The 13,113-nt window shown below is 58.0% G+C and overlaps 1 protein-coding gene across 2 annotated transcripts in view; it reads right to left on the bottom strand.

Moving 5' to 3' along the window:
- Positions 1-13,113, bottom strand: part of CPT1B (carnitine palmitoyltransferase 1B) — a 122,083-nt gene that overhangs the window by 30,521 nt on the left and 78,449 nt on the right. For both annotated transcript variants that reach the window (XM_085533213.1, XM_085533214.1), the window contains 2 exons: positions 5,373-5,489; positions 1,294-1,458 (listed from right to left, as the gene is read on the bottom strand). In XM_085533213.1, the coding sequence (XP_085389339.1) occupies positions 1,294-1,458; positions 5,373-5,489 (282 nt within the window). The remainder of the gene's footprint in view (positions 1-1,293; positions 1,459-5,372; positions 5,490-13,113) is intronic.

The following is a 13,113-nucleotide window of genomic DNA, read 5'->3' as shown; positions in this document are numbered from 1 at the left end:
TACCCCATATAACCCCATATAACCCCATATACGCCATATACCCCATATACCCCCATTAACCCCATTAACCCCAATAACCCCATTAACCCCATTAACCCCATTAACCCCATTGACCCCATTAACCCCATTAACCCCAATGACCCCAATGACCCCATTAACCCCATTAACCGCACTGACCCTATGTGACCCCATTGACCCCATTAACCCCATTGACCCCATTAACCCCATTAACCCCATTAACCCCAGTAACCCCATATAACCCCATATAACCCCATTAACCCCACTGACCCTATGTGACTCCATTGACCCCATATGACCCCAACGACCTCATTAACCCCAATGACCCCATTAACCCCATATGACCCCATTGACTCTATGTGACCTCAATGACCCCATATAACCCCATGTGACCCCACTGACATCATTTGACCCTATTAACCCCATGTGACCCCACATGACCCCATTGACCCCATTGACCCCATTAACCCCATTAACCCCATTAATCCCAATGACCCCATTAACCCCATTAACCCCATTAACCCCAATGTCCCCATTAACCCCATATAACCCCATTAACCCCATATAACCCCATATAACCCCATATAACCCCATATCCCCCATATAACCCCATATAACCCTATATAATCCCATATAACCCCATATACCCCCATATAACCCCATATAACCCATATAGCCCCATATAACCCCATATAAACCCCATATAACCCCATTAAATCCCATTAACCCCCATTAAATCCTATTAAATCCCATATAAACCCCATATAACCCCATATATCCCCATATAACCCCATATACCCCATATAACCCCATATACCCCATATACCCCCATATAACCCCCCATATAACCCCATATAACCCCCATATATCCCATATACCCCCATATAACCCCATATATCCCATATAACCCCATATAACCCCATATAACCCCATATACCCCATATAACCCCATATACCCCATATAACCCCATATACCCCATATACCCCATATAACCCATAGAGACACATACAGGACCCATAGAGCGCCACCTAGTGGCTCGGAGGACTCATTGCAACCCATAGGGATGAATAGGGAACCATTCAGACCATATAAGGGGGTATATACCCCATATACCCCATATACCCCATATAACCCCCCATATAACCCCATATATCCCCATATAACCCCATATACCCCATATAACCCCATATACCCCATATACCCCCATATAACCCCATATAACCCCATATAACCCCATACACCCCATACACCCCCTATATCCCCCATACACTGACCCTATGGTGCGCCAGCTGCAGCGCTATTTGGATGAAGGCGTCTGGGCTGATCCTGCAGCGCTTCATCAGCCCCTTCCCGAACTTCGAGAACGGGAAGCAGCAGAAATCCACGTCATTGGCCAGCAAACGAGCCACGCCCAGAGAGCGGCCAATCGCTGCCTGGCACTGCAGGGGAACGGCCAATCAGACAAAGGGGGCGGGGACAGAATAAAGGAGGCGGGGACAAGGGTAGGGGGCGGGGCCAGAGAGCGGCCAATCACTGCGCGGCACTGCGGGGAAATGGCCAATCAGAGAAAGGGGGCGGGGACAATGGAAAGGGGGCGGGGCCAGAGCTCAGGGGGGCAGAGAGCGGCCAATCACTGCACAGCACTACAGGAAGGGGACCAATCAGAGAAAGGGGGCGGGGACAGAATAAAGGGGGTGGGGCCAGAGCTCAGGGGGGCAGAGAGCAGCCAATCGCTGCACAGCAGTACAGGAAGGGGACCAATCAGCAACAGGGGGCGAGGCTAGGGTAAAGGGGGGGGGGGACAGAGCTCCAGGGGGCAGAGAGCGACCAATCACTGCACAGCACTACGGGAAGAGGACCAATCAGAGAAAGGGGGTGGGGCTAGGGTAAAGGGGGCGGGGCCTGAGCTCCAGGGGGCAGAGAGCGGCCAATCAGTGCACGGCACAACCAGAAGGGAACCAATCAGAATCGGGGGACAGAGAAAGGGGGTGGGGCCAGTGGTGGGGGGCGGGGTCAGAGCTCAGGGGTCTCTATGGGTCTCTATAGGTCACTATGTGTCTCTATGGGGTCTCTATGGGGTCTCTATGAGGCAGTATGGGGATTCTATGGGGTCTCATTGCTATGGGGTCTCTATGGAGTCTCTATGTGTCCCTGTGAGGTCTCTATGGGTCTCTATAGGGCGCTATGGGTCTCTATGGGTCTCTATAGGGTCTCTATGAGTCTCTATGGGGTCTCTATGGGGTTTCTATGGGTCTCTATGGGGTCTCTATGGGGTTTCTATGGGTCTCTATGGGGTCTCTATGGGTCTCTATGGGTCTCTATGTGGTCTCTATGTGGTCTCTATAGGGTGCTATGGGGCCACTATGGGTCTCTATGGGTCTCTATGGGTCGCTATAGGGCACTATGGGGTCTCTATGGGTCACTATGGGGTCTCTAAGGGTCTCTATGGGGTCGCTATGGGGTCTCTATGGGTCTCTATGGGGTCACTATGGGTCTCTATGGGTCTCTATGTGGTCTCTATGGATCTCTATGGGGTCTCTATGGGTCGCTATGGGGTCTCTATGGGTCTCTATGTGTCTCTATGGGGTCTCTATGGGGTTGCTATGGGTCTCTATGGGTCTCTATGTGGTCTCTATGGGGTCTCTATAGGGCGCTATGGGGCCACTATGGGTCTCTATGGGGTCGCTATGGGTCTCTATGGGGCACTATGGGGTCTCTATGGGTCTCTATGGGGCGCTATGGGTCTCTATGGGATCTCTATGGGTCTCTATGGGTCTCTATGGGATCTCCATGGGTCTCTATGGGTCTCTATGGGACCCTATGAGTCTCTATGTGGTCTCTATGGGGTCTCTATGGGTCACTATGGGTCTCTATGGTTCTCTATGGGGTCTCTATGGGTCTCTATGGGGCGCTATGAGTCTCTATGGGTCTCTATGGGTTGCTATGGGTCTCTATGGGGTCTCTGTAGGTCTCTATGGGGTCTCTATCGGGTGCCATGGGGTCTCTATGGGGTCTCTATGGGGTCTCTATGGGTCGCTATGGGTTTCTATGGGGTCTCTATGAGTCTCTATGGGTCTCTATGGGTTGCTATGGGGCGCTATGGGTCTCTATTGGTCACTATGGGTCTCTATGTGTTTCTATGGGGTCTCTATGGGGCAGTATTGGGTTTCTATGGGGTCTCATTGCTATGGGGTCTCTATGGGGCTCTATAGGTCTCTATGGGTCTCTATGGGTCTCCATGGGGTCTCTATGGGTCTCTATGGGGTCTCTATGGGGCGCTATGGATCACTATGGGTGCTATGGGGTCTCTATGGGTCTCTATAGGGCACTATGGGGCCACTATGTGTCTCTATGGGGTCACTATGGGGTCGCTATGGGTCCCTATGGGTCTCTATGGGGCCTCTATGGAGTCTCTATGGGTCTCTATGGGGCTCTACGAGTCTCTATGGGGTCTCTATGTGTCTCTATGGGGTCTCTATGGGTCGCTATGGGTCACTATGGGGCACTATGGGTTTCTATGGGGTCTCTATGAGTTGCTATGGGGCGCTATGGGTCTCTATGGGTCACTATAGGTCACTATGGCTCGCTATGGGGTCTCTATGGGGTCTCTGTGGGGTCCCTATGGGTCTCTATGGGTCGCTATGGGTCTCTATGGGGTCTCTGTGGGGCGCTATGGGGCGCTATGGGGTCTCTATGGGTCTCTATGGGTCTCTATGGGGTTGCTATGGGGTCTCTATGGGTCTCTGTGGGGTCTCTATGGTGTCTCTATGGGGCGCTATGGGGCCACTATGGGTCTCTATGGGGTCGCTATGGGTCTCTATGGGGTCACTATGGGGTCTCTATGGGTCTCTATGGGTCTCCATGGGGCGCTATGGGTCTCTATGGGGCGCTATGGGTCTCTATGAGTCTCTATGGAGTCTCTATGGGGTCTCTATGGGTCGCTATGGGGCACTATGGGTTTCTATGGGGTCTCTATGAGTTGCTATGGGGCGCTATGGGTCTCTATGGGTCACTATAGGTCACTATGGCTCGCTATGGGGTCTCTATGGGGTCTCTGTGGGGTCCCTATGGGTCTCTATGGGGTTGCTATGGGGTCTCTATGGGTCTCTGTGGGGTCTCTATGGTGTCTCTATGGGGCGCTATGGGGCCACTATGGGTCTCTATGGGGTCGCTATGGGTCTCTATGGGGTCACTATGGGGTCTCTATGGGTCTCTATGGGTCTCCATGGGGCGCTATGGGGTCTCTATGGGGCGCTATGGGTCTCTATGGGATCTCTATGGGTCTCTATGGGGCTCTACGGGTCTCTATGGGTCTCTATGGGGTCTCTATGGGTCTCTATGGGTCTCTATGGGATCTCTATGGATCTCTATGGGGTCTCTATGGGTCTCTATGGGGTCTCTATGGGTCTCTACGGGTCTCTGTGGGTCTCTATGGGTCTCTATGGGTCTCTATGGGTCTCTATGGGACTCTATGGGATCTCCATGGGTCTCTATGGGTCTCTATGGGACCCTATGAGTTTCTATGTGGTCTCTATGGGGTCTCTATGGGTCTCTATGGGGCGCTATGAGTCTCTATGGGTCTCTATGGGTTGCTATGGGTCCCTATGGGGTCTCTATAGGTCTCTATGGTTATCTATGGGGTTGCTATGGGTCTCTGTGGGGTCTCTATGGTGTCTCTATGGGGCGCTATAGGTGTCTATGGGGTCTCTATGGGGCGCTATGGGTCTCTATGGTTCTCTATGGGTCTCTATGGGGTCCCTATGGGTCTCTATGGGTCGCTATGGGTCTCTATGGTTCTCTATGGTTCTCTATGGGGTCTCTATGGGTCTCTATGGGGTGCTATGGGTCTCTATGGGATCTCTACGGGTCTCTATGGGTCTCTATGGGACTCTATGGGTCTCTATGGGGATCTACGGGTCTCTATGGGTCTCTATGGGGTCTCTATGGGGCGCTATGGGTCTCTATGGGGCGCTATGGGTCTCTATGGGGCTCTACGGGTCTCTATGGGGTTGCTATAGGTCACTATGGGTCTCTATAGGGTCTCTATGGGTCTCTATGGGGTCTCTATAGGGTCTCTATGGGTTTCTATGGGGTCACTATGGGTCTCTATGGGTCTCTTTAGTGCACTATGGGGCCACTATGTGTCTCTATGGGGTCGCTATGGGTCTCTATGGGGTCACTATGGGGTCTCTATGGGTCTCTATGGGTCTCTATGGGGCGCTATGGGTCTCTATGGGATCTCTATGGGTCACTATGGGTCTCTATGGGTCTCTATGTGGTCTCTATGGATCTCTATGGGGTCTCTATGGGGCGCTATGGGGTCTCTATGGGTCTCTATGGGGCACTGACCCACCTCGTCAGGTATGTCCCATTGCAGCCGCTGTGGGGCCGGCAGCCGTGGGTCGGGCTGCCCCACACAGTGACCGTCAGCATCGTAACCCAGAACAAACTTATCGGTGGCCAACATGAACTGGGGGAATGGAACAACCAGCCCCATAAGTGACCACAGCCCCATAAGCACTGCCCCATAACCACAGCCCCATAAGCACTGCCCCATAACCACAGCCCCATAAGCACTGCCCCATAACCACAGCCCCATAAGCACTGCCCCATAACCACAGCCCCATAAGTAACCACTGCCCCATAACCAACCACAGCCCCATAACCACAGCCCCATAAGTAACCACAGCCCCATAAGTAACCACAGCCCCATAAGTAACCACAGCCCCATAACCACAGCCCCATAAGTAACCACTGCCCCATAACCAACCACAGCCCCATAACCACAGCCCCATAAGTAACCACTGCCCCATAACCAACCACAGCCCCATAAGTAACCACTGCCCCATAACCAACCACAGCCCCATAAGTAACCACTGCCCCATAACCAACCACAGCCCCATAAGTAACCACAGCCCCATAACCACAGCCCCATAACCAACCACAGCCCCATAACCAACCACAGCCCCATAACCACAGCCCCATAAGTAACCACTGCCCCATAAGTAACCACTGCCCCATAACCACAGCCCCATAAGTAACCACTGCCCCATAACCAACCACAGCCCCATAACCACAGCCCCATAAGTAACCACTGCCCCATAACCAACCACAGCCCCATAAGTAACCACAGCCCCATAACCACATAACCCTATAACCACAACCCCACAACCACAGCCCCATAACCACATAACCCTATAACCACATAACCCTATAACCACAGCCCTACAGCCTTACAGCCCCAACCCCACAACCCCAACCCCATAACCACAACCCCACAACCCCAACCCCATAACCACAGCCCCATAACCCCAACCCCATAACCACAACCCCATAACCACAACCCCATAACCCCAACCCCAACCCCATAACCACAACCACAACCCCAACCCCACAACCCCATAACCACAACCCCATAACCACAACCCCATAACCCCAGAACCACAGCCCCATAACCACAACCCCATAACCCCAACCCCATAACCACAACCCCAACCCCATAACCCCAACCCCACAACCCCATAACCACAACCCCATAACCACAATCCCACAACCCCAACCCCATAACCCCAACCCCACAACCCCATAACCCCAACCCCATAACCACAACCCCATAACCACAGCCCCATAACCACAACCCCACAACCCCAACCCCACAACCCCATTGCCCCCATTTAGGGTCCCCATTGCCCCTATTAGGGTTTCCCCCATTGCCCCCTTTGGGATCCCGCCATTGCCCCTATTTGAGGTCCCCCCCTTTGGTGTCCCCCCACAGCCCCTATTTGGGGTCCCCCCCTTTGTGGTTCCCCCACAGCTCCTATTTGGGGTCCCCCCCATTAGGGGTCCCCCATTGCCCCTATTTGGGGTCCCCCCCCTTTGGGGTCCCCCCAATGCCCCTATTAGGGTCCCCCCATGGCCCCTATTTGGGGTCCCCCCCCCATTAGGGGTCCCCCATTGCCCCTATTTGAGGTCCCCCCCCCCCTTTGGGGTCCCCCCATTGCCCCCATTAGGGTCCCCCCATCACCCCCTTTGGGGTCCCCCCATAGCCCCTATTTGGGGTCCCCCCCATTAGGGTCCCCCCATTGCCCCCATTAGGTTCCCCATAGCCCCTATTAGGGTTTCCCCCATTGCCCCCATTAGGGTCCCCCCATAGCCCCTATTTGGGGTCCCCCCCTTTGTGGTCCCCCCATGGCCCCCATTAGGTTCCCCCCACAGCCCCTATTTGGGGTCCCTCACATTAGGGTTTCCCCCATTGCCCCTATTTGAGGTCCCCCCCTTTGTGGTCCCCCCATGGCCCCTATTTGGGGTCTCCCCTGCCATTAGGGTCCCCCCATTGCCCCCTTTGTGGTCCCCATGGCCCCTATTTGGGGTGTCCCCATTGCCCCCTATGGGGTCCCCCCATAGCCCCTATTTGGGGTCCCCCCTTTGGTGTCCCCCCATGGCCCCCATTTAGGGTCCCCATTGCCCCTATTAGGGTTTCCCCCATTGCCCCCTTTGTGTTCCCCCCATCGCCCCTATTTGGGGTCCCCCCCTTTGTGGTCCCCCCATTGCCCCTATTAGGGTCCCCCCATAGCCCCTATTTGGGGTCCCCCCCATTAGGGTCCCCCCATTGCCCCCTTTGGGGTCCCCTCCCCATTTGGGATCCCCCCATTGCCCCCATTTAGGGTCCCCATGGCCCCTATTAGGGGTCCCCCCCCAACATGGTGGCCCATTTGGGGTCCCCCCTGCCATTAGGGTCCCCCCATTGCCCACATTTGGGGTCCCCATGTCCCCTATTTGGTGTCCCCCCACAGCCCCTATTTGGGGTCCCCCATTAGGGTCCCCCCATGGCCCCTATTTGGTGTCCCCCCATTGCCCCTATTTGGGGTCCCCCCCTTTGGTGTCCCCCCATTGCCCCCATTAGGGTCCCCCCATCGCCCCTATTAGGGTTTCCCCCATTGCCCCCTTTGTGGTCCCCCCATTGCCCTATTTGGGATCCCCCCCTTTGTGGTCCCCCCATTGCCCCCATTAGGGTCCCCCCATTGCCCCCCTTTGGGGTCCCCATGGCCCCTATTTGGTGTCCCCCCATTGCCCCCATTAGGGTCCCCCCATAGCCCCTATTTGGGGTCCTCCCCATTAGTGTCCCCCCATAGCCCCCATTTGGGGTCCCACCCCCATTAGGGTCCCCCCATTGCCCCTATTTGAGGTCTCCCCCTTTGTGGTCCCCCATAGCCCCTATTTGGGGTCCCCCCTTTGGGGTCATCCCACGGCCCCTATTTGGGGTCCCCCCTTTGGGGTCCCCCCCCTTTGTGGTCCCCCCATTGCCCCCATTAGGGGTCTCCCCCTTTGGGGTCCCCATTGCCCCTATTTGGGGTCCCCCCCATTAGGGTCCCCCCATTGCCCCCATTAGGGTCCCCCCATAGCCCCTATTTGGGGTCCCCCCCTTTGTGGTCCCTCCATTGCCCCCATTAGGGTCCTTCCATGGCCCCAATTTGGGGTCCCACCCCCATTAGGGTCCCCCCATTGCCCCTATTTGGGATCCCACCCCCATTTGGGGTCCCCATGGCCCCTATTTGGTGTCCCCCCATCGCCCCCATATGGGGTCCCCATTGCCCCCTTTGGGGTCCCCTCCCTTTGGGATCCCCCCATTGCCCTCATATGGGGTCCCCCCATGGCCCCTATTTGAGGTCCCCCCACGGCCCCTATTTGGGGTCCCCCCATTGCCCCCATTTAGGGTCCCCCCATAGCCCCTATTTGGGGTCCCCCCTTTGTGGTCCCCCCATGGCCCCTATTTGGGGTCCCACCCCTATTAGGGTCCCCCCATGGCCCCTATTTGAGGTCCCCCCCTTTGGGGTCCCCCCATTGCCCCCATTAGGGTCTCCCCATTGCCCCTATTTGGGGTCCCCCCATTTAAGGTCCCCATTGCCGCCATTAGGGTCCCCCCACAGCCCCTATTTGGGGTCCCACCCCCATTAGGGTCCCCCCATTGCCCCTATTAGGGTTTCCCCCATAGCCCCCATTAGGGTCCCCCCATGGCCCCTATTTGGGGTCCCTCACATTAGGGGTCCCCCATTGCCCCCATTAGGGTCCCCCCATTGCCCCTATTTGAGGTCCCCCCCTTTGTGGTCCCCCCATTGCCCACATTAGGGTCCCCCCATTGCCCCTATTTGGGGTCCCCATGGCCCCTATTTGGGGTCTCCCCCCATTAGGGTCCCCATTGCCCCCTTTGGGGTCCCACCCATTAGGGATCCCCCCATTGCCCCCATTAGGGTCCCCCCATTGCCCCCTTTGTGGTCCCCCCATAGCCCCTATTTGGGGTCCCCCCCTTTGTGGTCCCCATGGCCCCTATTTGGGGTCCCCCCCCTTTGTGGTCCCCCCATGGCCCCTATTTGGTGTCCCCCCTTTGGGGTCCCCCCCCTTTGGGGTCCCCCCATGTCCCCTATTTGGGGTCCCCCCCATTAGGTTCCCCCCACAGCCCCTATTTGGGGTCCCTCACATTAGGGTTCCCCCTTTGCCTCCATTAGGGTCCCCCATAGCCCCTATTTGGGGTCCCACCCCCATATGGGGTCCCCATGCTTCCTATTAGGGGTCCCCTCCCCATTTGGGGTCCCCCCACAGCCCCTATTTGGGGTCCCCCCCTTTGTGGTCCCCCCATAGCCCCACTTTGGGGTCCCACCCCCATTAGGGTCCCCCCATTGCCCCTATTTGATGTCCCCCCATTGCCCCCATTTAGGGTCCCCATGGCCCCTATTTGGTGTCCCCCCATTGCCCCCATTAGGTTCCCCCCATTGCCCCTATTTGATGTCCCCCCCTTTGGGGTCCCCCCATAGCCCCCATTAGGGTCCCCCCACAGCCCCTATTTGGGGTCCCACCCCCATTTGGGGTCCCCATAGCCCCTATTTGGGGTCCCTCACATTAGGGTCCCCCCATTGCCCCCATTTGGGGTCCCCATTGCCCCTATTAGGGTTTCCCCCATTGCCCCCTTTAGGGTCCCCCCACAGCCCCTATTTGGGGTCCCCCCTTTGTGGTCCCCCCACGGCCCCTATTAGGGGTCCCCCCCCAACATGGTGGCCCATTTGGGGTCCCCCACATTAGGGTCCCCTCATTGCCCCCATTAGGGGTCTCCCCCCATTAGGGTCCCCATTGCCCCTATTAGGGTCCCCCCATAGCTCCTATTTGGGGGTCCCCCCTTTGTGGTCCCCCCATGGTCCCTATTTGGGGTCCCCCCCTTTGTGGTCCCCCCATGGTCCCTATTTGGGGTCCCCTCCTTTGCGGTCCCCCCATAGCCCCTATTTGGGGTCCCCCCTTTGTGGTCCCCCCACAGCCCCTATTTGGGGTCCCCCCATTGCCCCTATTTGAGGTCCCCCCCTTTGGGGTCCCCCCATTGCCCCCATTAGGGTCCCCCCACAGCCCCTATTTGGGGTCCCCCCCCTTTGTGGTCCCCCCATGGCCCCTATTTGGGGTCCCCCCATTTAGGGTCCCCCCATTGCCCCTATTTGGTGTCCCCCCATTGCCCACATTTAGGGTCCCCATTGCCCCTATTAGGGTTTCCCCCATTGCCCCCATTAGGGTCCCCCCATAGCCCCTATTTGAGGTCCCCCCTTTGTGGTCCCCCCATTGCCCCTATTTGGGGTCCCACCCCCATTTAGGGTCCCCATTGCCCCTATTAGGGTCCCCCCATGTCCCCTATTTGAGGTCCCCCCCTTTGTGGTCCCCCCATTGCCCCCATTAGGGTCCCCCCATAGCCCCTATTTGGGGTCCCATCCCCATTTGGGGTCCCCATGGCCCCTATTTGGGGTCCCCCCATAGCCCCTATTTGGGGTCCCCCCCTTTGGGGTCCCCCCATTGCCCCCATTAGGGTCCCCCCACAGCCCCTATTAGGGGTCCCCCCCCAACATGGTGGCCCATTTGGGGTCCCCCCCATTAGGGTCCCCCCATAGCCCCCATTAGGGTCCCCCCACAGCCCCTATTTGGGGTCCCCCCATTGCCCCTATTTGAGGTCCCCCCCTTTGGGGTCCCCCCATTGCCCCCATTAGGGTCCCCCCATCACCCCCTTTGGGGTCCCCCCATGGCCCCTATTTGGGGTCCCACCCCCATATGGGGTCCCCACGGCCCCTATTTGGGGTCCCCCCATTGCCCCTATTAGGGTTTCCCCCATCGCCCCTATTTGGGGTCCCACCCCCATTAGGGGTCCCCCATTGCCCCCATTTAGGGTCCCCATTGCCCCTATTAGGGTTTCCCCCATTGCCCCCTTTGGGGTCCCCATTGCCCCTATTAGGGTCCCCCCACAGCCCCTATTTGGGGTCCCCCCTTTGTGGTCCCCCCATGGCCCCTATTTGAGGTACCACCCCCATTAGGGTCCCCCCATAGCCCCTATTTGGGGTCCCCCCATTGCCCCCATTTAAGGGTCCCCATGGCCCCTATTTGGTGTCCCCCCCATTGCCCCCATTAGGGTCCCCCACAGCCCCTATTTGGGGTCCCCCCCTTTGGTGTCCCCCCATTGCCCCCATTAGGTTCCCCCCATTGCCCCTATTTGAGGTCCTCCCCCTTTGGGGTCCCCCCAACGCCCCTATTTGGGGTCCCCCCATTTCCCCCATTTAGGGTCCCCATTGCCCCCATTAGGGTCCCCCCATGTCCCCTATTTGAGGTCCCCCCCTTTGTGGTCCCCCCATTGCCCCCATTAGGGTCCCCCCATAGCCCCTATTTGGGGTCCCACCCCCATTAGGGTCCCCCCATGGCCCCTATTTGAGGTCCCCCCCTTTGGGGTCCCCATGGCCCCTATTTGGGGTCCCCCCATTTGTGGTCCCCCCATGGCCCCCATTTAGGGTCCCCATTGCCCCTATTAGGGTCCCCCCTTTGGGGTCCCCCCATTGCCCCTATTAGGGTTTCCCCCATCGCCCCTATTTGGTGTCCCCCCATTGCCTCCATTAGGGTCCCCCCATTGCCCCTATTTGAGATCCCCCCCTTTGGGGTCCCCCCATGGCCCCTATTTGGGGTCCCCGCATTGCCCCCATTAGGGTCCCCCCATGGCCCCTATTTGGGGTCCCCCCTTTGTGGTCCCCCCACAGCCCCTATTTGAGGTCCTCCCCCTTTGGGGTCCCCCCCTTTGTGGTCCCCCCATTGCCCCTATTTGGGGTCCCCCCCTTTGGTGTCCCCCCATGGCCCCTATTTGGGGTCCCCCCATTTGTGGTCCCCATTGCCCCCATTTAGGGTCCCCCCATTGCCCCTATTTGGTGTCCCCCCATTGCCCCCATTTAGGGTCCCCCCACAGCCCCTATTTGGGGTCCCCCCTTTGTGGTCCCCCCATAGCCCCTATTTGGTGTCCCCCCATTGCCCCTATTTGAGGTCCCCCCATATGGGGTCCCCCCATTGCCCCTATTAGGGTTTCCCCCATCGCCCCTATTTGGTGTCCTCCCATTGCCCCCATTAGGGTCCCCCCATCGCCCCTATTTGAGGTCCCCCCCCTTTGGGGTCCCCCCATTGCCCCTATTTGAGGTCCCCCCCTTTGGGGTCCCCCCATTGCCCCCATTAGGGTCCCCCCATTGCCCCTATTTGGGGTCTCCCCCTTTGGGGTCCCCCCATTGCCCCCATTTAGGGTCCCCATTGCCCCTATTAGGGTCCCCCCATTGCCCCTATTTGGGGTCCCCCCCCTTTGTGGTCCCCCCATTGCCCCCATTAGGGTCCCCCCATAGCCCCTATTTGGGGTCCCACCCCCATTAGGATCCCCCCATGTCCCCTATTTGGGGTCCCCCCTTTGTGGTCCCCCCATTGCCCCCATTAGGGTCCCCCCATAGACCCCTATTTGGGGTCCCCCCTTTGGGGTCCCCCCATAGCCCGTATTAGGGGTCCCCCCCCAACATGGTGGCCCATTTGGGGTCCCCCCCATTAGGGTCCCCCCATAGCCCCCATTAGGGTCCCCCCATTGCCCCTATTTGGTGTCCCCCCATAGCCCCTATTTGGGGTCCCCCCATGGCCCCTATTTGGGGTCCCCCCATAGCCCCTATTTGGGGTCCCCCCATGGCCCCTATTTGGGGTCCCCCCCATTAGGGTCCCCCCATTGCCCCCATTAGGGTCCCCCCATAGCCCCTATTTGGGGTCCCCCCCATTAGGGTCCC

The sequence above is a fragment of the Coturnix japonica genome, unplaced genomic scaffold (genome assembly GCF_054131305.1).
Source record: "Coturnix japonica strain WE unplaced genomic scaffold, WE-NBRP24 Scf055, whole genome shotgun sequence".
Classification (NCBI taxonomy): Eukaryota; Metazoa; Chordata; class Aves; order Galliformes; family Phasianidae; genus Coturnix; species Coturnix japonica.
The sequence above is the reverse complement of the archived record's forward strand: the minus strand, read 5'-3'. Positions and strand labels throughout refer to the sequence as shown.